The sequence below is a fragment of the Hesperophylax consimilis genome, chromosome 8 (genome assembly GCF_061612785.1).
Source record: "Hesperophylax consimilis isolate HC1 chromosome 8, BYU_Hcon_1.0, whole genome shotgun sequence".
NCBI lineage: Eukaryota > Metazoa > Arthropoda > Insecta > Trichoptera > Limnephilidae > Hesperophylax > Hesperophylax consimilis.
In genome coordinates, this window is record NC_142843.1 from 17163399 (window position 1) to 17186461 (window position 23063).

Genomic DNA, 23063 nt, shown 5'->3' on the forward strand with positions numbered 1-23063 from the left:
TTTGGCATAGGCATAGATGAAATATTTTCGTAGAAGAGATCTGTCATCTCAACATGTGTTCGGTTCGTTAAAAAGAAACACGTTGCCTGCGTAATAGTGATTAAAACCGTCCGGCGTAGATAATATAATATATTTCATAAGATTGTGTAAAAATATTGACTTGACCGGCTTAACCATGTAACATGTCGGTTTCCGACAAGTCCAATCCCAAGGAGCCAGTGCAAAATAAGGTTGTGGAAAAGATTCAACAGTTCCTGAAAGACAAGATATCGTCCGAATACAGTGAAATTATAAGATTAGACACGTTGAATAATCAAGTGGATCAAAACCAAAATACAATCGTGAATGAAGAGGAGAGGGACGGGGTCACAGTTTTGAAACAAGTTCTTGACTATAAGAAATCTCTGCTCTTGAGAGATCCAGAAATAGTCAACATTTTAAAATCAATATCTAACCATCACAAATAATTCACAATGTCTTTCATTTCTGGTCGTACTTCGCTAGTGTCTATCGTGAGGGATTCTTTAAATCGTCGGAGTTCGTTAGCGACTGCCAAATGTCAAATTTTCCCCCAACGAATAGAGTCGGCGCTTACAGATTTACTACATAAAAATGACGCTAAGTCGTACGAAGAGCTGATTTGTGTGTTAAGAGATCGTACTCTATCGGACGATCAACTGACTCTAGTTCTAACAGAGTGTTCGTCATGTGTAGGGCTGTTAAACAGAGAAGCAAGACTTCTGGTGGAAGTGTTATGTGGCTTGAATTGGCCAGCAAGGCCTCAGAAAATAGTGGACCTATATTGCCAGTGGCTTCTAGATTTGGTGACTGCTCAGATCAACCATGCTCCGATGGCTATTGGATCGTTAGTTAAACTTCTGGCTCAAAGTAAGTGATGGGATGATATAAGACAACTGTTATCTATGGGGCTGCTTTGCAGTATAACTTGTTTGTCACGAGTTGACTGTCAGCTCTACCTTGCTGACATCCACACAGGAAGCCCTGAGGAACATGACTTCCCTCAGGGCCTATGATCTTTAGGGATGCTGTGAGGAGGGTCTTTTTAAGGAAAAGAATGAGAGAAAGTTTAGGGAAGGAGAAAGGTATGAGGGGTGGGTAGAAATCTAGAAATCGGTGTATCCAGGAGTGAAGGATGAATGATGTATCCCTCCCGCTGCTGCGCAAGGCGATCGGTCAAAAGAGACCGGTTGGAGAGGTCAAAGGGTCTCCCCAAATCAGCCTCTCCCGGTCCGGCACGCCACGCAGCTAATTTAGCAGCTACGGAGTACGGAATTTTTACCAATGTTTTTATCAGTTGTTACCAAATTTGACAAGAAAAACAATCATATATATGAAGCACTAACTGCAATAATTATTCATTCCTTCGTTGTAATATTTTTCTGGAATTTTTTTTTTATTAGCTGATTCCATGATTGGCTAGACTATCGGGGAAAGGGGAACAAACCAAGTTGCAAACTGGTCGGAGAGGGGTCTCCCTCTGTAATTTTTCGATAAATGAATCTGACAGTATACATGCAACTCGTATTGTAATATCACTGTTTAGTCCTGCTTACTAATTACTGCATTTTACAATGGTGCGCAAGTTGATGACTACGCAACCCATTTTGAAAGCGGCTCATATAAAAGCGAACATTCAGATCCTGCGCAGAAAGTCCCACAATGGTCTGCGCTGCAAACCGTTGCCTTACTCTAGCGAACTTTACTCTTTTGCGCAGGGGTTATTTCAGTGTGCGCTCTTCTAATAGTTTATTCAAAGCATTCTCGAACCCTTCTGGAGCTGAAAATATGGTCACGTGGTTTGATTCCACCTCGTGGAAATGATACCCAGATTCCATGTTAGGGCAAGTCCATCAATTTGGATGTCTAAGCCAAGCCTGATCTGTGTTTCTTCTCTTCCGACTTTTTTGTTTCATGTATTTGTCTCTTGTAAATTATGTTTAACTCTAGGTAGCCTAATAAACAAAAGTAATAATATGAAATTACTTTATTTTCAGGCGAAAACACATGGAATGAAACACCAACAGATGAGCAGACTGCCATTTTCTCAAATGTTCATAATTTAATAGCTCGAATAGTTGCAATTATTCCAATGTATGTATTAACTCATTATTTTATGATTATTGTACTGTTCAATCATAATCGTTTGGGTAAATATCCAGAGACTAACTTCTTCCTTTGTAAGCACAACAGTCAACGACAATTTATTTTAATTATGATGGCTATTGGATTGTTAGTTAAACTTCTGGATCAATTTTATTAAAATTTGACGATTTTGTTGTATTCACTTTGCGGCCATCTTGAATATTCTTAGAATAATATTACTATCAATGTATAATAATAATAATATTTCTCCTTTTACTGAAATAGTTGTTCTTCATCTCTATTAATCTAAAATCAAGTCGCTATTCGCGTCTGCCTATTAGTGCCCTCAGTTCTTATAAACTATGCAACAGTTTATAAGAACTGAGGGCACTAAAATCAAGTCGCTATTCGCGTCTGCCTATTAGTGCCCTCAGTTCTTATAAACTATGCAACAGTTTATAAGAACTGAGGGCACTAAAATCAAGTCGCTATTCGCGTCTGCCTATTAGTGCCCTCAGTTCTTATAAACTATGCAACAGATTTTGACCTGAAAAATTTAACGGATTTTAGGTTTTTTTTACCATCACCAACTGATATGAAGTGTTTTTTTTAAATAATTAAGGATGAGAAGCACCTCTGAATATTTACCTATTGTTTGGTCTATAATAAATGAAAGGTCCACTGCAAGAACGTTGAATACCCCATTTTTTCAAATTATGAATGCCATTAAATATCTTAGTTTGCAGAGCAACTTTGTATGTTTCTAAAATATTTAATATCACTCACAATACTGAGAAAAATAATCCTTTCTAAAAGTGAAACATGGCTAGAATGGCGAGTGTCACAAATTATTGAGTGACAAATTATTGTTCAGTAAAATGGACAATGATCGTTGTTGAATAGTAAAATGGACAATCATTGTTTCGCAATGAAAACTTCATAGTTGCATAGCAATATTTTTTTATTGGCTAAAATAAAGTAACATTTTACATAATTTTTTGTTGTTAACAGTAGGTTCTATAATATGTATACTTTATTTTTAAAAATATGCTTTATTTACTTCTCAATACCTATGTGTTTTATACAGTTTTAATAATTAAACTGCAAATATCTCAACATTACTTTCCATGGACATTCAATGGTCTTGCAGTGGACTCTTCAAATGTAAGAAATGGCCGTGTCCATTCTCTTTCTCTTACATGCATTGTTTATAAGAATGGAGAGATTACTACGAAGATTTCAACAGTATGACTCTGCTCCAGTGTCTCTCTAAAATGCCAAATAAAAGCTTCTATTCAATTGATAATAAAATGTTTTTCTTGAATATGTGAGAGAATATAACAGTATCCAAATGGCACTTCGTTGTTAATTTTAATTTATTTTAAGAATATTTTTTAAATTAATATGTTAATTTATCATTTGACAGGAGTGGAGGAGTATTATTGCGCTGTGTGATAGATAACTACCCGTATTACAAACACAGCTCTGCAATACAACAGGCTTATGTTCACAATCTATTATGGATCACGAGATACTTGACAGCCCTCACTGACCCTTTGCTGACCCTCATTTTAAACAGGTAAATTAAAATACATGTTTACTAAGTTTTCTTGCGATCTTCAACTGATATACAACACTGTAGCTATATGAAGGTCAATTAACTGCCTAACTTATGAAGGCCGCATGCAAATTGTTTGAAATACTTCTTCTTTTATTTATTTATTAATTTTCGGGATATCGACAGTTTACATTTAATCAGTTTGTTCATAAGTATTGTATAGCTAAAATAAAACCAATTATGGATTTCCTCCTTTTGACTTTACTTCAAGACAGCATAATATGGAATAAGTAAATTAAATTTGTGAGAAAGGAATATGAATTAAAAAATTTATACGAAACAAAAGATTATATAAAACGAAAAATTTACACAACAATACATTTATAGCCATGGAGAGAGGTTGCTTTTATGCTAGTGATTCAATATTTTAAATAAGGGGTTGTCCTTCACTAAAGTGTTGAGATATATAATGAATTTATTTATTTTATTGACATTACAAATTAATATAATATGTAGTGTTATGCATGTAGTCTGACAAAATTTATTTTTCTATTAAAAATAAAATATTGGTGGGAGTACCCCTTTAAAGATAAACCAGTTTTAGTCTGTTTTCTCGTTATTTTGTTATGTAGTGAGCCATTACTATGCTGTGGGTGAAATATTGATGTTTTAGTGTAAGACTAAGATATTAGCAAATATAATATTATTATTGTCTCCATAAGAAATGCTTGTACAAAAATTAATATCTTTCCCTCCGATTTTATATCCTTTTCTGGTTAGCCCACCTTTCTCAGTTATCTTAGATTTGTATTTATCATTAAGAAAACATCCTATTGATTTTATGGATGAAGTTATTAAATACAATGAATATTTATCATTATTTATTTTTGGGGTACTATGCCATATTGCGTTTCCTTCATTAGCCAACGTTTGCCCTGATGCATCCTCCCTATTGATGCCAACATCTGCCTTGATGATGAACACTGTAATGCTATCTGAAACGTTGGCGTAAGATGGAGGAAGTGCAACACGGCATAATACGGCATTTTGGCCGTGAAAATCTCAAATCATACAATGAATATTTATTTTCAGGCTTGTAGTGATGGATGTAAATATAAGGCCTGTGCAAGAATTTGACGACGGGGGAATATTTACAATGGACGTGGATGCAGAAAATGATTCGGAGCATTTAACAGAGTCCCTGGATTTGTGCATGTTGGAACTGTTTCAATGGCTTCAGCAAGAAGGCTCCAAAGTCTTAGATATATTATTTGGAGTTTATGAGAAAACAATATTGCCAACTCACGGCACAAGGTAATTATAATTTTTTTTTTTTTTTTTTTTTTTTTTTTATTAAATATCAAAATAATATACAAAAATCAAAAAGTCCCAATAAACTACTTTAAAGTAGTTTGTCATTGGGTGCTTTTAACTTAAACAGATTATATCAAATGTATACATTCATATCATGAGAGGTGTAATACAATAAAAATAAAAACAAAAAACAATTAAAGCGTATGCAGTTAGAAATAGTTTGTATTAGAGTCTAGTACAAACTATTTCTTTCAGCTAGCCAATTTTTCAACAAAAAAATTCTTTTTATATTTGTACATTTTTTGATTTCTGCAGGTAACATATTTAAACAATTTGGTATCATGTAGTCTAGCGTTCTTTTTCCATATTTGTTTACATGCTTTGGTACGATTAGTCCTTCATTTAATGTAAATCGAGTATTGTAAGTGTGTTCCAGTCTATTTATGTACATAGGGCTATTTATGTGCTGAAAAATTATTTTATACCACATAATTGCTCTTACCGAGAGGATTTTCAGATTTTGATAAAGGTGTGGAACATTATGCCTTTGTTCATATAAACTTTTATGAGCTAATAATTTAACAAGAGAATTTTGAACTGCTTGAACATGATTTATATTTGTTTTAGAGGAAAATCCCCAAGCTGTAATTCCATACCTTATGATAGATTCAGCTAGTGATAAATAAATTATTCGAAGTGTGCATATTGGAACATAAAATTTTAATTTATATAATCTACTAATAATAGATCTCAGTCGTTCACAGACTTTATTTATCTGTAAATCCCATTTGAAAAAACAATCAATAATAACACCTAAATAAACATATTTTTTAACCAGTTCAATATTTTCACATGTACACAACGCAGGGATACCAACATGTAGGCAATCTGAATTGTGTGTTTTAATTTCGGGTATAATAGTATTTACCTTGGCATTGGGTGATCTAATGTGTATCAATTTAGTTTTTTTTGCATTTATGATTAGGCCAGAGTCGTGAGACCATTTTAAAAGTTCAATGTAATCTTTTTGTAAAAGTTCAATACATAATTGCAAATCACTGCAAGAAAACACCAATGCAGTATCATCCGCGTACACAAAGTGTTTTACATGTTTAAAAATAAATTTAATAAAAGATACATAAATTATATATAAAATAGGACCTAATATGGAACCTTGAGGAACACCTGCTAAGATTTTTCTTTTTTTACTTAATGTGTTCAAAAGCTTTATTTGCATGCACCTGTTGTTCAAATAATTTTCAAATAGTTTTAGAAGTTTCCCTCTTATTCCTATGATTTCTAGTATTTTCAACAATTTTTTATGGTTAATAGTGTCAAATGCCTTGGAATAATCTATAAATAAGACTAATACATGATGTTTATTATTTAAATTATTATTTATCAAGCTGGCAAACTTTTGAAGTAGCACTTCAGTGCCCTTTTTTTTTTGGAATCCATATTGGTTAGTATCAATAATAGAAAAATCTTCCAAATATTTTATTAATTTAATTTGAATGTATTTTTCAAGAATTTTTTCGAGTGATGGCAAAATACTGATTGGTCTATAATTACCCAAAATGGTGTGATCACCTCCTTTATAAATGGGTCTGATAATACTACATTTTAAATCATCTGGAATTTTTGCTTCAAATAAGATTCTGTTTACAAAATGGGTTATAATTGGACCTAATGTTAATATATGTTTTTTAATATCGCTCATTCTGATATTATCGATTCCAGGAGAAGAGCTTTTAAGTTGCTTCACAATGTTTTCTATATCAGCAATTTTAGCCCTAGGTAGGTACATGCTTTGAGGCATCTCCTCTGGTTCAAACCCAGTTGTCCTGTGATTACATTTATGTAACATATTGCAAACATTGTCAGAGAAATAATCAACAAAGTCATTTGTTACGCTTTCTTCGGTCCGATCTTTCATCAAATATTTGGATGCAACTTGGTCACAATCATTTTTACATTTCTTTCCTAAAATTTGATTACATTCGTCCCATATTTTTTTTGAGTCTTGAAATATATTTTTGAATTTATCATTATAGTAGGAGGTTTTTAATTTTATTAACAATTTATTTAAAATATTTCGAAAACACTTATATTCTTTTTCATAGTATTTGTTTGTTGGAGCATTTCTCCAACGTTTGTATAAAAAATCTCTTTTTTTAATTTTATAAAGTGCATCAGTAGATATCCATTCATTTATGGCATGCGGTCGGTTTTTTGATTTTTTGCTTATTTCAATTGTGCTTTTTTTATACAAGTCATCAAAATAATTTTTAATTTTCAAATAAATAACAGAACATTCGGTTTCCTTTAGAAGCGATTTCCAATCATAATTACAAATATGTTTATCAACCAGTTTTTGCGAAAGAATTTTAACTTTATTATAATCATTTGAGTTTAAATTATCTACCGAGTTATAGCGTATACTTATAGCTGTTGTGTTGTGATCGGCAATGTTATAGTCACATACACATGCGAAGATTGTACTGGTTAATCCAGCGGGCAGTTTACCGCTTATTCGCACGTAGAAATGATCGATACATGAACTATTTATTTTCTGTTTAACAATTACTTCCCTAGTGACGCCATCTATACATTTTTTCAAATAGTTATTTGTAAGAATATTTTCATAATTTATTATGATAGGATCATTTTTGTTTAATAAATTTAAATTTATGTCGCCGAAAAATATTACACTTTCATTTGATTTAATATTGTTTTCAAACACAGAGGATATTTCTGACAAAAATGATAGCTTATTTAGATTCGGAGGTCGGTATATTGCTAAGACATTTAAAGTGCTCTTATTTGGAAGTGTCAATATTCCAAAAACGTTCTCAAAAAATTTGGTGTCCAGAAATATTTGCGAAAAGGAAAGGTTATTCTTTATATATAACAAGATGCCTCCACCGGATTTTTGTTTTCTACAATAGTGATACGAATTGTATCCGGGAATATCATAAAGATTAACAAGTTCCGAACGAATTGCCGTTTCGCAAAGCATGAGTACGTCAACGTGATTTAAACAGTCTTTAAAATAAACATGAAATAGGTCGAAATATTTACATATTGACCTAATGTTTAGTTGAACAAAATTAAGTTTACTTGTATCACATTTCCTTGAATCTTGCTTTTGAAACCATTCACGCAGGTTATTTACTTTACAAAAATTAATATCATTGTCATCATCTATGAAACTAAAAGACATAATGATTTAAATAAAATATTTCCAAAAACATTCATGGTTAGATTATAGTATTGTTCAGTATAAGGTAGGTTTAATAATTTGCACCAGTAAATACATACTGTACATTTTCTACATGAAATATATTTGTTTCGTTCATTGTATTTTAATTGATAACTAATTGATAATTGATAATTAATTGATAACATGATAATTAATGGATAACAATAATTTATTTGTTTCATTCTCCATTTGGTAACGATTTGTAAGTAAGATAGTGTGCGTGAGTTTACGCCGCTAAAACAAGTATTGAAACAGTAGTGCAGATTTAAATGGGAATATTGGTATTGCGGTGTATATAAACTATTATACTCTTTATTTAAAATATAATAAAATATTACACTTATAACATTCCGTATAAAAGTAAAAAGTTGAAATACAGTATTTATTAATAGATAATTTAGATGCAAGGCAATGGACATAATAGTATATGTAGAGTAGGTGTATAGAACGTATTTAAATAGTGTAGGCCTATAAACAATGTTACTAACTCATTCATTCTAGACACTTTTATTTAATTGACAGGTGTCATAATGTTACGTCATAATTATGTTACGTTTGTGCAATTTATTTTGTTTATGTCCAATGTTAAATAATCATGAATAATAGAAATGTGATCATTCTCAAACTTTAAAATTTAACTTAATTTTAATCGCTCTGGTGCTGCAAAATTCTTCCATTAAAAGTCCGCTATTTGTCTCTTCCATTATCCTTAAGGGAGAATGGCAATCTTCTTTCTTTAAGTTGTCAATCATTATGCCGATTTCTTTTAAAAAAATCTTAATGTGTCTGATAAATAAACAGAAAATGCATTTTTTTATAACTTTGCCTGTGTACCGCCAAAAATTGTCCAGTCATAGATATATGCCATCTTTGCCCTGAGAGTACCTACACCAATTTCCTTACATCCCACAATGTTTATGATTTTTTTTCTTGTGTGTTATTTTTCAATGTCTTTTCCATATTTCACAAGAAATGCAGTCTCTTATAATGTGTATGGAAAACTTTTTTTACTCTTTTTTTTTCTTTTCAGATACGTTCAATTTCTATTGCTTTATGGCCTATCTATGGATTCCAGTAGGATCGGAGGGTTACTGGAAGCTCTATGGGACTTGGTAGCAAGCGCCAGAGTTGGACCAGGCCTTCGCCAAGCCAGTGTGGCCCATCTGGGTGGCCTCCTGGCTCGGGCCAACACCATTCCCCTGGTTTACCTGCATAGTTTTATAAGAAAGATGGCTGACTGGTGTCACGCTTACATCAAGGCGCAGGATTCCTGGAATCCCAACCCCGGAAATAATCCTCACGGAGTTTTCTATTCCGTCTGCCAATCACTGTTTTACTTAATAGCGTTTAAGCACAATTACATGTTTACGGACAAAAAAGGTAAATACTTTTCCTTCTAAATGATTGTTACGCAATAACCCTCTACATCTGTACTTATTATTGCTTTACCTACCACTAACTCATTAATTAATTCTAATGTCGCAATATGATAAATTCGACCCTTGTTCAACCAGTCGAACGATAGCTACCCATTTTAGGTGTCATCCTTCTAGGCCTTAAGCGATGGCTGCCTAATTTTGGGTTGACAATTTTTTTATTTATTTATTTTTAAATTTCCCCAAACAACTCAATTATAAAACCTACAAATATGGATTTAAAGAGGATAAACATAGGGGGATTCATTGGGCGTAAACCACAATAAGCAGTTTATATGTTTCCATATTATTATTCAGAGGTATGATTTTTTTAATGAGAGCGGACGAATCCAAAACCGAATGCTTGGATATCTCCATCTCTCAAGACAATTATTTTTTTAATACATTTTATACCGCTAGAATGGTTAAGTAATACAAAACATTTGGAAGAAAAAATCAGATTATTAAATCTTAAATTATTTTAGAAATTGTGTCTTGTAATATCGATCTAGACTCGAACATAGGAGTTGGCGGAAGAAATTTTGATGTCTAGACACAATAGACGTAGGGCCAGAAACGGTTAATACACATTTTAGATAGTTAATCGGAAGTCATTTTTTATTTCGCTTTCCTCATTCAACTTTAACAGAAGAGATTGAATATCTCGATCAGTATGCGTGATATAAAATATAATTAAAAGAAAAATCATTTTCACCAGGGTGATCAAAAATGAAAAATCATTTACCTACATTTCAGATAGCATTGTGTTAGAATTTTCATTTGAATTGTCTTTGTTTTAGGACTGATCTTCGTGGAGTCTTTGAACTTATCTAAAATTGTGATGTCTTCCTCCTTAAACCCGCTGAGAATGTGCCAGACGTCGGTGGCGGAAGCTTTTGCTTCAATAACTCGCATGCACCAAGTGGTGTACTGCCACACTATCATGGAAAACAATACACGCCATTACCTGAGGGCGGATGGTGATGTCAAAGATCAAGACTGGTTTCCCTATGACCCCTACACCTTACCAAGGTTACTCCATTTTGTAAATCATCATCATTCAAACATAAATTATGGACATTTTCGCCAGAGTTTGTACATTGCATTTTTGTTGTGTCCCACGATTTTGATTTGTTTTTTCATATTTACATATTATGAAATATTGAAAAGTTATATATTTTTAAAATGCAAATTTATTAATTTAGTTAGTTAAATACAACTGTTGAATATGTATATATTTTTTAATTAATTATATATATCAAAGGGAAGTGTGTTTTTACCATGTCCTATCTCTGCATTCAATTAAACAAAGTCTGATTTCGTCATTATTATAGGTATGTAAGATTAATTTTGTGGTGTCTTAAATAGCTTACGAAATAATCTTTTTGGAAAATATAAAGTTTAAACATAAATTTGGACCACCATTGAAAAAATCACGTTTAATATTTCTGGTATAGAATCTGTTAATTCCATTTAACTGTTTATTTTTTTGACACCCTCTTTAGAGGCTTTTATTTATATAACTATTTACTTATATACTTATTAATTTTGTATTTATTAAGTGATAAATTTAAGATGTTGATTGAAGAATCCACATTATTACCGTCCATTAGAATTAAGAAAGGCTGGGCACTGGGGAATAAATATTATATTAGTTAGTCCCAGAATTTTGTGCACTGAAAAAGAGATCCCGACTTCTAATAATCTGATATTGGTGAAAGCATAAAAGTAACGGAATGGAAACCAAAAAATTGGCAAAAATGCTATTATACAAGTGAGACAGTAAATCAGCAGAGGAATGACGAATTTATACCGATTGCAGTAGAAATGCTATTATACAAGTGAGACAGTAAATCAGCAGAGGAATGACGAATTTATACCGATTGCAGTAGAAATGCTATTATACAAGTGAGACAGTAAATCAGCAGAGGAATGACGAATTTATACCGATTGCAGTAGAAATGCTATTATACAAGTGAGACAGTAAATCAGCAGAGGAATGACGAATTTATACCGATTGCAGTAGAAATGCTATTATACAAGTGAGACAGTAAATCAGCAGAGGAATGACGAATTTATACCGATTGCAGTAGAAATGCTATTATACAAGTGAGACAGTAAATCAGCAGAGGAATGACGAATTTATACCGATTGCAGTAGAAATGAGATCCCTGAGACATATTTGACTGGTCGGTGGCTGCGTTTACACCGCGTTTGGGTCCCACCCAGGCGTAGTGTGTTCAATTCCTCGGCTGACTAAGTGCTCCATCACAACACAAGCAACATTTTCTGCTTACTGTGGTGGTAGTAGGAGATTTTCAAATATTGTCAGGTTATTCGTAACCCGGGAATGTTCGTCTTTCTTTTTTTTTTTAAATAAAAATAAAATAAATATGTTGGAACTAACTGCGAATCAGAAATACATAACATTAAAAATTGATGGTTTGTTGGTAGAATATCTGCTGTAAATGAGCTCTAAATTAGTACACTCAAAACTTTTGGTTTTTTTTTTTTCAAATACTGACAGGCCCTTGCTTCAATAAAATTTTACATGTTTTATCTTATCTTTTGACTCGTATAATCTTTCCTTGGAAGTATATTTATGTAACTTTCTATATGTATCTCTGTCTTCTTTATTTGAAATTGCAGAAGGAAACATTGCACCACTGAATCGATAATACACACTAAAAATGCCTTCCATATACGTAGATTTGGATGGAAACCAATGTCACCATTGACTTAGCATCTTTTGGTTATTTAGCACGTGCTCTACCTCTCTTACACTTGCCTGATAATGTATATCGCCATCCCATTCGAATTTCACAACAATGGTGAAACACAATTTTGTACTGGAAATTTGAGGCACTCTTGGCCCGACTTTTGAACCACATAACACTCCCAAGTCGCATTTCTTGTACATATTCTTCTCTATTATATGCACAACGCAATAAATTTATTCAAACACTTAAGTCGGGTTGTGCCATGAGTCTAAATAAAATTAATACGAGTATATTAGAATGAAGAAATTAGTGTCGGGACAAAGAATTGGGGCATTTTATCCTCTGGTTACAAACTGACTACTTATTGTCCTATTGAAATTAGTGTGCCGGGACAAAGAAGTGGGGTATTTCATCCCCTGGTTACAGGGACTGACTACTTATTGACAAATTGAAATGAATTGAAAGTTGTTAAATAATTCTTTCATTAAAAGTCCCAAATAGCTTACGGTTAACCCAACAATAAATTCCTAACACATAAAATGAAATTTAAATTCCAGGTCGTTCCATTGGATCAAGCCTTTCTACGCGGAGTACGAAGACACAATCAACGACAAGCAATCACAAGCCTTCGTGGAAGGCGGCTGTGATGAAGATGACTTCCTGGCCACCAGCCCCAATGCTGAACTGCTGCACCTGCACTCCTTACCTAAATCCTCATTTACTCATTTTAGGAAGTTATAATTTTATTTTAGCTATTTATTATTATTTTTATTTACTCAATAAATATGTAAAATTCAATTATTTTTATGTTTATTTAAAACTTCTCTACTGTCGGTCCCTTGTTCTGTATTGATGTATTAAAATTTTACCTAGGAGGCAAAACAATAAATCTCTTAATTCCTCAGGCCTCGGCCATATTTTGACAGAAGGTCGGAATATTTAAGTTGATGTATTGAAATCTTACCTATGAGGCAAAACAATAAATCTCTTAATTCCTCAGGCCTCGGCCATATTTTGACAGAAGGTCGGAATATTTCCGCTTTGCAATAAAATCTAAATAATTGAAATATTTCTGAACAAATCTAAAAAAAAAAATCTGTTTTTGAAAGGTGATGAAATACACTCAAATATTATTATTAGAAATAAACATATATTTTTTGAAATATTACATTTTTTAATGCAAACATAAAAAATAAATAAAAATGTCACACTTTACGTTTTTTTTAACTAAAATCACTGATACAAAAAAAAATAATAATAATCACGTGCATTTTATTAGACAAACGTATTGCAAACATTTGTCACATAAATTTTTTTATTTTATTTTTATAAAAAATTTCAAATTGCGTTTGGAATCTTTGGTTTCATGGAGGTGTACTTTTTAATTCTTCTGTGGTTAACTTCAAGATTTGAATATAAAGCGTGGTGTTTTTCTAATACCGTTTAGATTATATTTCTCACCATGACAATAAAGGAGATCCAACAATTTCTGTGAGACCATGTGAGTTGTTCACATTGTCACAAATGATCCTGAAGCGTCAACCCGTATGCCGCTCAACAAATCAGCTCATACATTCAACGTGCGCGGCTTGATTTTGATATTTTTTATTCATCATTAACACTTACCGTGTTCTAAAATAGAATTTTTTATTACAATAACATAAACATGTAAGCTACGAACCCATCCCATACTAAAATTATGGTTATAGTTTACGATAGTCGAAATATAAAATTAAATAAACAAAACTTCAGACACAGGTACTTACGACTAAATGGCGGGAGATTGGCACTGCCGAGAATTTGGGACTTTGTTTTTTTAACATTAACAGATGAAGTAAAGAATTTCTTCTTGAATGTTTCAATGGAATAAAGAATAAGCCATATTTAATCAATGGTTAACCGGAGTTGAGCACCATTTGACCTATACATTCTGCATAAACTTATGGTTACATCTGTAATCTTATGGTAATTATTAAGTAAAAATTATTATAAGCAATAATTATTAGCTTAAAACACAAATATAAATTGAAGAAATCTTCCGAGAATAAATAAATATCACTATGTAACGGGAATTGAACCCGCACTTCCTGATATTTGGCAAGTCAAAATATTTCACCATTAAATGACGATATAATATATCTTAACGCCACCTAGTGAGAAATTAAGTATTTAACAATACCTTTCCTACAAATATAAAGTTGGTTGTTTTCAGGTGAAAAAAAAACAAAAAGCAATATTTTTTTAATGATATACTAGTATTTATTGAATTATTTGGCAGTTAAAAATTAGCTGACTTAGCACAGTGGTTCCGTGTACCTGACCGGCACTCAGAAGGTATGGGTTCGATTCCAGTCGGCGGAATTTATTTTTTCTCAGAATAGTTTTTCAGTTCATATTTGTGTTTCAAGCTAATAATTATAGCTTATAATAATTTGTTATCCTTTGTGCTTTTCTTGAAAACCTTGTCTTGTAAACATACGTTTACCTTTAATTAAATAAAATAGTATATTATATCTTCATGTAGATTCCCTATGTAGTGTTAACATATTATTACAATATGGTACACGCCCACATATATTTATATATTATGTTCCTCGTGTGTAACGAGCTTAAGTTAACTTTATGCTTAAATTTATTATTTCTCTTCTTTTTTTCGTTTTAAAATATATTATGGACTTATAATATGCTATGCAAACACCAGTTACTTACCTTTATCTTATAATCCTTTATAATATGTACCTATTATTATTTTAATAATTAGGCTAAAAGAAAATCAGTTAACTTTGTTTTTAATCTATTTTATCTCTTTTTTTCTTTTATCTCTTTTTTGTACAAAATATGTATGCTAATTCGTCCAAATTTTGACTAAAATCTTAACTCTCTGCTTATGTTGAAACTACTTAAAAATAAAATAAAAGGAGAAGATATTGGTTTTATTTAGGGGAAGTAGAGACGAATTTAATTGCCTAGTGAAATAATTAGAGAGCAGTGAGGAAAGATTCCAGTTTTGGGAGCACTTTTAATGCTCAAAAAACATAAATCCGTCTCATCCATATCCAGCTTAGTATATTGTCTTTTCCGTTTGAAATCATTTCATTTCTTCATCAATTTTAGTGAGTCAGGTTCGTTCTTTCGACACTCCTTTGAGAATCACTAGAAAATGGACTAAATGGAGGTTAAATGCACTGATGCTCTGGCGATGATCGGAGCCAAGCGATCACCGACACAACACAGCGCATCCTAACACATTTCCACATACAGTAATGTGAATCTAATGATGAATTTCTTGTAAGTCAGGTTTTTCTTTCGAAGCGGTGCTAAGCTCCTTTGAGACTCACTGGAAAAAAGATTAGGAGTAGCTGAAGGTTGCAACGCTCTAATCGTAGCAGAGTGATCACTGACACCACAGAGCATCCCAAGACACAACAAAACAATAATAATACATTTTGTGTGGTTCTGATACTCTTCTGACGTGTCACGAACCACCATGACACAATATGATTCCAATTTAATATCTTGGTCTCTAATACCAAGAGGGGCGACAAATGCATTACCAAACTGACAGTTCAGAGAAGATTGAAACTGAAAAACAAAATTTGGAAACTCCGCTAGTGAGAGCAATGTGTTTCCAACCTTCCGTTTTTTGAGGATGATAAAATAATATTAATAATAGGTAAATCACATCTCTGGTTTAACATAATATTAGGCTTATAATAAGTACACTAAGTGAGATTCATTATTACATAATGTTTATTTGATGAGAATAAAATTACAACATCTTACTTAATCAATACTGAACAATATTAATTTAATGAGTTAAAAGTGGAGTCATTTCTACCTAAAAATATTATTCAAGATAATTTCTTAGGAATACATATCACGAAAATCTTGACATAATGAGTAGATTAAACATTTACATACAAATCACAAGGTAAGCACAACATTATGTCAATAATATACATCAAAAAGTGTTTTAAATAACAATCTGCATACAGCTCATAGGCCCAGTATATCCGGTTGATTTAAAGCTCGGCTTGGTTGGAAGCCTAGTATGTATCAGCAATATTACACGTATTGTCTATGATTATTAGAGGAAAGTACTTGATTTTCTATGCTGCGTGAGTGTATATCTATGCTCCTACGTCATCGGGAGATTGAGAGCTTTCAAAAGGTCAAATGTTTTAGGCGGGCTAATTTACGAGTTGATTTTTTTATAAAATTACCACTTCAATCAGCTTGGTGCTATACGCGAGGATACTGATTTTGAAATAGTATTTGATTTGCTGAAGTCGCACTATTCATAAGATTATGACAAACAAACCGCTGAAAACAAACGTTGACAAATTCCTTGTATAATACCTTACCAGACTATTTGTCTATTTTCTCCTATCTCCCATCGCTCGATGAATGTAACAGTCCATACTGATAAAATTATGCAATTTAAGTATATTTCGGTGAGATTGGAGTACGTAATCACTTATGCAAATGGCATATTTGATACTGATAGCGCCTCGGTGTCTAGAGAAGGAACTATTCTGCGTCTTACCAAGGCTTAAGCGTCCGATTTAACCCGCTTAAATTTGCGCAAGGAATGTCGCACATAGCAAGGATACGGACTGACTGATATACCGGGCAATAGAGTGATAAATTTTTTGCACAGTGCTACTGGGAAGCCATTATTAAAAACATTGGCCATATGTTTTCAATCTTTTGGGTATTATCATTAAATGAATTAAATTCATTCATGTTCAAGCCATTGAGTTAAAATGTCTTTTTAACTTTAACCGTAAAGGAGGTCTGGACGGATTGTTTTACCTAAGTGGATTATTGCTCAGAATGTGGGATTTGGGGCTCTATGTTTAACACACATTATCGCATATTTTGACAAATTATGTGAGAATTGGTGACGACTTGTGCATTTTGGGTTAGTCAAAAGTCACCGTTGCCATAGGTGATAAATATCAAAATATGCAACAAATGGTCAAGGTTAGTGCTTGTTAAAAGATAGTGATTTAGGCCCCAATTTGCAATACATAATAAAGTAATGATTTTACTTAATTTATTTGGTTAAAATTTAATTCAGTGCTATTTATTTAGTGGATAATTTGGCAACTAACCCAATATGTCAACATATGACATAATAGGGACATTATCACATATTCATTAATGTATGTTTGTTATTGGCAACAAACCACAAACCAAAATGTTGTCAAACAAGTTTAGTAGTTATTAATTAAGATTTCATTTGTACTTTTCTCGGTTTACAACACTTATACAGCAACCATTTCAATGCTAGCCTTTTCAACGCAATCTATCCCACCATGCGGCACGATCAGACACAATGTACGAGTTTTAGTGAAACTTGACGTATCACATACGCAACATCCGTCTGCAGGGATAGCCAGCCATATGGCAGCCACTGTTGGATCATAGATGCAACAGCCGCATAGAGAAGGTTAATGTTAAAAATAAATAAAAATCGCTAGTCATAACTTAATACTTATGAGATCCTTGCAGGTAGAACTAATGTTATCTTTTCTTATGATAAGGGTGTCTTCTCCTCCATGAGCTGTCCTTTTTGGCGGGTTGGTACTGCTTGGTTTGGTACTGGGCAAGGATTGGTGTTTCTTCTGCGGCCAGTCTGTTTATAACAAATCCATCGCCAGCTTCTTGATTCTCCATCATCTTAAGTTTGGCTTCAATGGATTGAATGGCGCTTTTCTTGCTGACTTTAGAGTCTGATTTGGCGGTGGTACCTGCTAAAGCGGCAATTCCAAGCTCCGGTTTTGGTTTGATGACTTCATCCTGAAATAAAATTAAAATTAAGTAAAAATTAATTTATTAACGCCCCTATTGGGCTTTTACATAGAATTTTAAATTTATTTAGTTACAGTATGTAAGTGTAACTGTATATGGTATATGTACAAGGATAAATATAGTAGTAGTTCACAATACACAGCATTAAAGCATATAGGTAAAAGGTACCTATGATTAAAAAAAAATGCTAATACTAAAATGATGTATTGAGAAAGAAAGATAAAGGTATTATTTCTAGAAGAATTCTATGACAAAACAAAACAAACCTGACCTATTATTGTATTTTTTTTTATCCAGTTACCAATTGAAGCCTATTTTGATATTCTTGAACATTTTTCTATACATTCATATAATTATAATAATGAAGGTTATAATATAAAATGGGGAGCAGTATTTCAGAAGGTAGATACTAGATTAGTTTTAAGATTCACACAGCCAATTTTATAATGTTGGTTGATTTTGGTTGAAGTCCATTATCAATGACTATCTGGTGCAATTTGATGGAAGCACCCTCCCCAATAACCACTCACTTGCCCTACATTTTAACAAAAGCGGTCAGGATTGCCCCGAAACAAATGGGAAACCGCGTGACGCATGAACGCATTACAAAGAATTTACCGTAATTAGATTACTTTCTATGTAAGTATATAGAGATAATATTTGTTTTCATGAATAAATAATCATAAAACATGAAAAAAAAATTTTTTTATAAATACATGAAAGATTTTTTTTTAAACTTTGTGCGAGATATGAATACTATTTTTTTTTTTACGGTAGATTCATTCTTCTTCTTTAGACTGATACCAAAAACAGTTATGGTCTTCCTGAAATGTTAAAGTTACATGCTTTCAAATCTATGCGGGTAAAAACTTAGGTGTATTTTGCGATATTACAGCATAAAGCTGCGCTGACACTTGGTGGTGGGATTTTTACAAAGGTAAATAAAAAATACATGTTTTAAATATAATAAAAATATCATTCTCTTACCCAATTAGCTTATTAGAGAATAATATACCATTAATAATTACATAATTAACCCATCTATTATTAGAGAATAATATTTCGTTAAACATTTGCAGAAATGTGAAAAAAAAAAATATTGTTTACAAACTGTTTACACAAAATATTTTGTTAGGATGAATGTAGAACGGACTTTATAATGACTGAAAGCACGCAAATAATTACGATCGAAAGTTGTAATTTTCACTAGTGTGACCTCAAAATTTGATCAATTCTTATGTTTTTGGTATCAAATTAATAAGGGGACTACGTTTAAACCATCTTGATACTTATAATTGTTGGTCGGTTGTGTATATCGTTAAGCGCGATACCGCAAGTCCACTTTTATGGACTTTGCTGCTTTAAGGGTTTCCTGCGTAAGTCCAGTATTGTAGTCCGGGGCAAGCGAGTGGTTATTAACTCAATTGAAATGCTTGTAGTAAGTATATCAGACCGGCTCAAGTATCGGGGCTCTATAGAAGCAAATAAAGAAATTGGACGTCTTGTATAGGGCTAGCGGGTTTTTCAATAGTAACCAGCTGCTAACCCTTAACAAATCTCAAGTACACCCAACAGTTGAATTTGAAACCTACTTGACTCTGTGCAAAGGATGGCGGCCCGTCTGATTGACAATTCATTGTTAACAGACCGAATGCCATCTCTAATGCACAGACGCAATGTGGGCATGCTGAGTCTGTTCTACGGGTATTTTAATGGAGCCTATTCTAAGTAGCTAGCGACATTGATCCCCAGTGCACCATTGCACGTACGCGAAACACCCGTTCAGAGCTGATGTTGGCTTCATGCGAATGGGACGCTCGTATGTGGAACAAGCTTGCGGCATCTGCTTTACCCTTCTTTATATAATCCGGGCCTCTTCAAGACCTGCATTAATAAATGCCTTCCTACACCCCTACCTTAATCCGCCTCACAAAGCTGCCCAACCGAGTGGCGACATAGCTCCTCTGCCTTCACTGTACAGACAGAAGCGCTCTTGTGAGGTGTCATATAAAAAAAATTAAAAAATGATCAGGGCAGATGTGCTCTGACCGCACAAAAGTTAAAATCAACCAACATAACAGTAATTACTAGTAAAATATGAACCACTTACATTGCTTGAGTTTTGCGCCCACTTCACTGACAAGTTTCTGCATCCCACGAGCTTTCCGTGCAGGGACTCCTGGGCCCTCAGCGCCTCAATACGCCTCTTGAAGGTCACAAAGGCAAATCCCCTGGGCTGACCAGCGAGAGGTCCCGTCCGGTGAAACATCAAGTCAAACTTCTCAATTTCACCAAAGGTCCGCACCAATTTCAGGAGTTGATACCGGTAATCACAAATTAAAATTCATTACCTCTCTATTTTCTAGCACATTTACACTGAAGTAAAGTAATAGTGGTAAACTTAGGATTAGCTTAGGAGTGCTGGCCACGCTCAGTATTAATATATTTTGTTGAAAAAAATGCTTTGACTCAACTTAAATACTGCACAAGACAACTATTTGCATTGGGGGGAATGGGAAACACTGCATTTAAAATTACAATTATGTGAAATAAAAATTTGCTTTTGTAAGGAACGACCTTCCTACGATTCCTGATATTTCATATTAAATATAAAATAACTTATTTATATTAACCAGTGGACTGCCAATGGGTCTCCAGAGAACATGCGAGCATTCTAATATTATCCTTGTTAGAATAATTTGCGACACGATTTTGAGCTTTTTCGAAAAATGTATGAAAAATAAAATCAGCTTCGTTTGGGCAAGTAAAACTTTAGGTTCCACTTTTCATTTTTATGAATGAGTCTGAAAAATTCTGTTTTATGCTCTGGCCTTCAACGGGTTTTATGCTCTGGCCTTCAACGGGTTTAAAGATTTAAAATAAAAATAAAATGCATTTTTGAAATGTCAGGAATACTGACAAACCAAAATCATTGTAAAACGTTAATATGGCGGCTGTCCTATACAACAAAAAATTATATTTCACTTAATTGTCATTTTAAAATGTAGTATTTCCCATTCTCCCCGAAAGCAAATAGTTGTATTTCAAAGTAATTAAGTTTACTAATTTTCGAAGCGATATTTGTATCAAGCATGGCCGGCGATCTTAAAAGTTTACCATAATCGGTATTAAGAATCAATGAAACAACCAACTCATAATATTATGTTAGATCTATTGTACGAGGGTTGTCTCAAAATTAAGGTAAGTTGCTCATTTTTAGGTTAGTTTAAAATAAAACATTGAATGGATATAGATATGTTTATAACAATAACTGTGCCTAGTGCTAAAATGAATCATTGATGTGGTGTCAATAATCATGCAGAGTGGAAAATGCATTGAGATTTCACAAGGAACGTTAAGAATGATAGTATTGATTTGTAAAAATACTGGTACTGAAATGCATATTACATTTTTAATAGATACGTACTCATTGACTCGTGGATCAAGATTGCCGATCCAAAGCCGTCTATCATCAGGCTCATTTGTTTTCAAAGGATCTAGCCTAAGTGGAACCTGAAAATAAAATTAGAACATAGTTTTTAAACAATGATTTTTTTATGAACACTTCTGGACCATAACTAAAGGTTTGTGAAGCTTATTTTGTCTTTAACCGCCCTATGCATACGAACGTACGTAATACGTCCGTCAAAGTATCACCCAAACGCAACAAGCCGTATCACGTACGCTCAGGTACAAAAAAAACTTTACCGAAACCCACAAAACGTTTGTGATACGTTTGTGCGCGTCAAGTTTGTTCCTGTGTCATCCCGTTTAGGATTTCGAAGTCAGCCGAAGCAAACGGGTGAGTTTTCATCACTCCCATACAAATTACGTCGCTAGTCAGTGGTTCTCAACGCAAGTGGCGCAGTTTTTATAACAATATTATTACGTTACGTGTTTTTTAGTGAACTTCATGTGAATGTATGTCTATTTATTAGAGACTTTTATACCGTTAAAAAATGGCCGAAAAAATGGCCTAAGAAAAGGTGTTATGTTCATTTTGACCGCCCACCAACAATCGCTGGCTACCATGAGGTATATAAATATGAATTAATATGAATGCAGAATGTATCGAGATTATGTTGATTGACATATTATATTCAATACAAAATATTCAATAGAATATTATTACAAAAAATATTCGGTGACATCTTATGTTGAGAACCTCGGACTTACAAAAGGATATAAAAAGGGTCATAAATGAGTCTGTTGTCTAAAAGTAATGTCTGGTATGTTGAAAACAAGTATTGTTATTGCGAAATCTAATGAAAAAAAACCCGATGTTTTTTTACCTACATTTTGAATAATAACCCAAAGGTAGGGCGGTTAAAAGACATTTCACATAAAATTCGATAAATGTGACAATTTTATTTAAATTAAATACTCACTGTAGCGTCCATAACGTTTTTATATTACTTCATAAGTACGTTAGAAATATGGAGAAGTTATATATGAATTAAGCTGCGTTATTATATTAAATATCTGTATTGTATTTCTTCCGCGGAGAAGGCGTTGGTTCACGTTAGTTTCATTCAGAAAATTACTAAAGTCAAGAACAAGAAACACGCTTTTGACGTTTGGGAAGCCAGCAAAATTAGAGATGGTCGATATTCCTGTCCCGGTTACAAGGAGCCGGTTCCTTTGCAGTCGCTGGAACCGTTGATATTATTTCTCCGAGGAACTGGCTATTTTTGGAGCTGCTTCCTTTTGGAATACTTTTCAAAATTAAAATTGTAAGAAACCGGCAAAATATTTCAAATACGTCAGAAACTGATACAGTAGAATTTTCATTTCTAGAAATGCCCCATTTTTTTATGTAGACCATAAATATATTACTCAGATAGACTGGTTGTGATAAATCAGTCGTATCAACC

At 33.0% G+C, this 23063-nt stretch overlaps 2 protein-coding genes across 2 annotated transcripts; one reads left to right on the forward strand and one right to left on the reverse strand.

Annotated features, from left to right (window-relative positions):
- The first annotated feature begins 41 nt into the window (after positions 1-41).
- Positions 42-13445, forward strand: Tif-IA (RNA polymerase I-specific transcription initiation factor RRN3 homolog Tif-IA). The gene is made up of 7 exons (XM_089634467.1): positions 42-888; positions 2016-2112; positions 3530-3682; positions 4754-4975; positions 9268-9617; positions 10453-10684; positions 12930-13445. The coding sequence occupies exons 1-7, from the start codon at positions 474-476 to the stop codon at positions 13111-13113; spliced, it is 1653 nt and encodes a 550-aa protein (XP_089490593.1). The 5' UTR covers positions 42-473; the 3' UTR covers positions 13114-13445.
- A 2681-nt stretch (positions 13446-16126) lies between these two features.
- LOC149421646 (putative RNA-binding protein 18) lies at positions 16127-22763 on the reverse strand. Its single transcript, XM_089634468.1, has 4 exons — positions 22578-22763; positions 21614-21702; positions 20300-20510; positions 16127-18177 (listed from the first exon to the last, which is right to left on the reverse strand). The coding sequence occupies exons 1-4, from the start codon at positions 22587-22589 to the stop codon at positions 17902-17904; spliced, it is 588 nt and encodes a 195-aa protein (XP_089490594.1). The 5' UTR covers positions 22590-22763; the 3' UTR covers positions 16127-17901.
- Positions 22764-23063: the final 300 nt, after the last annotated feature.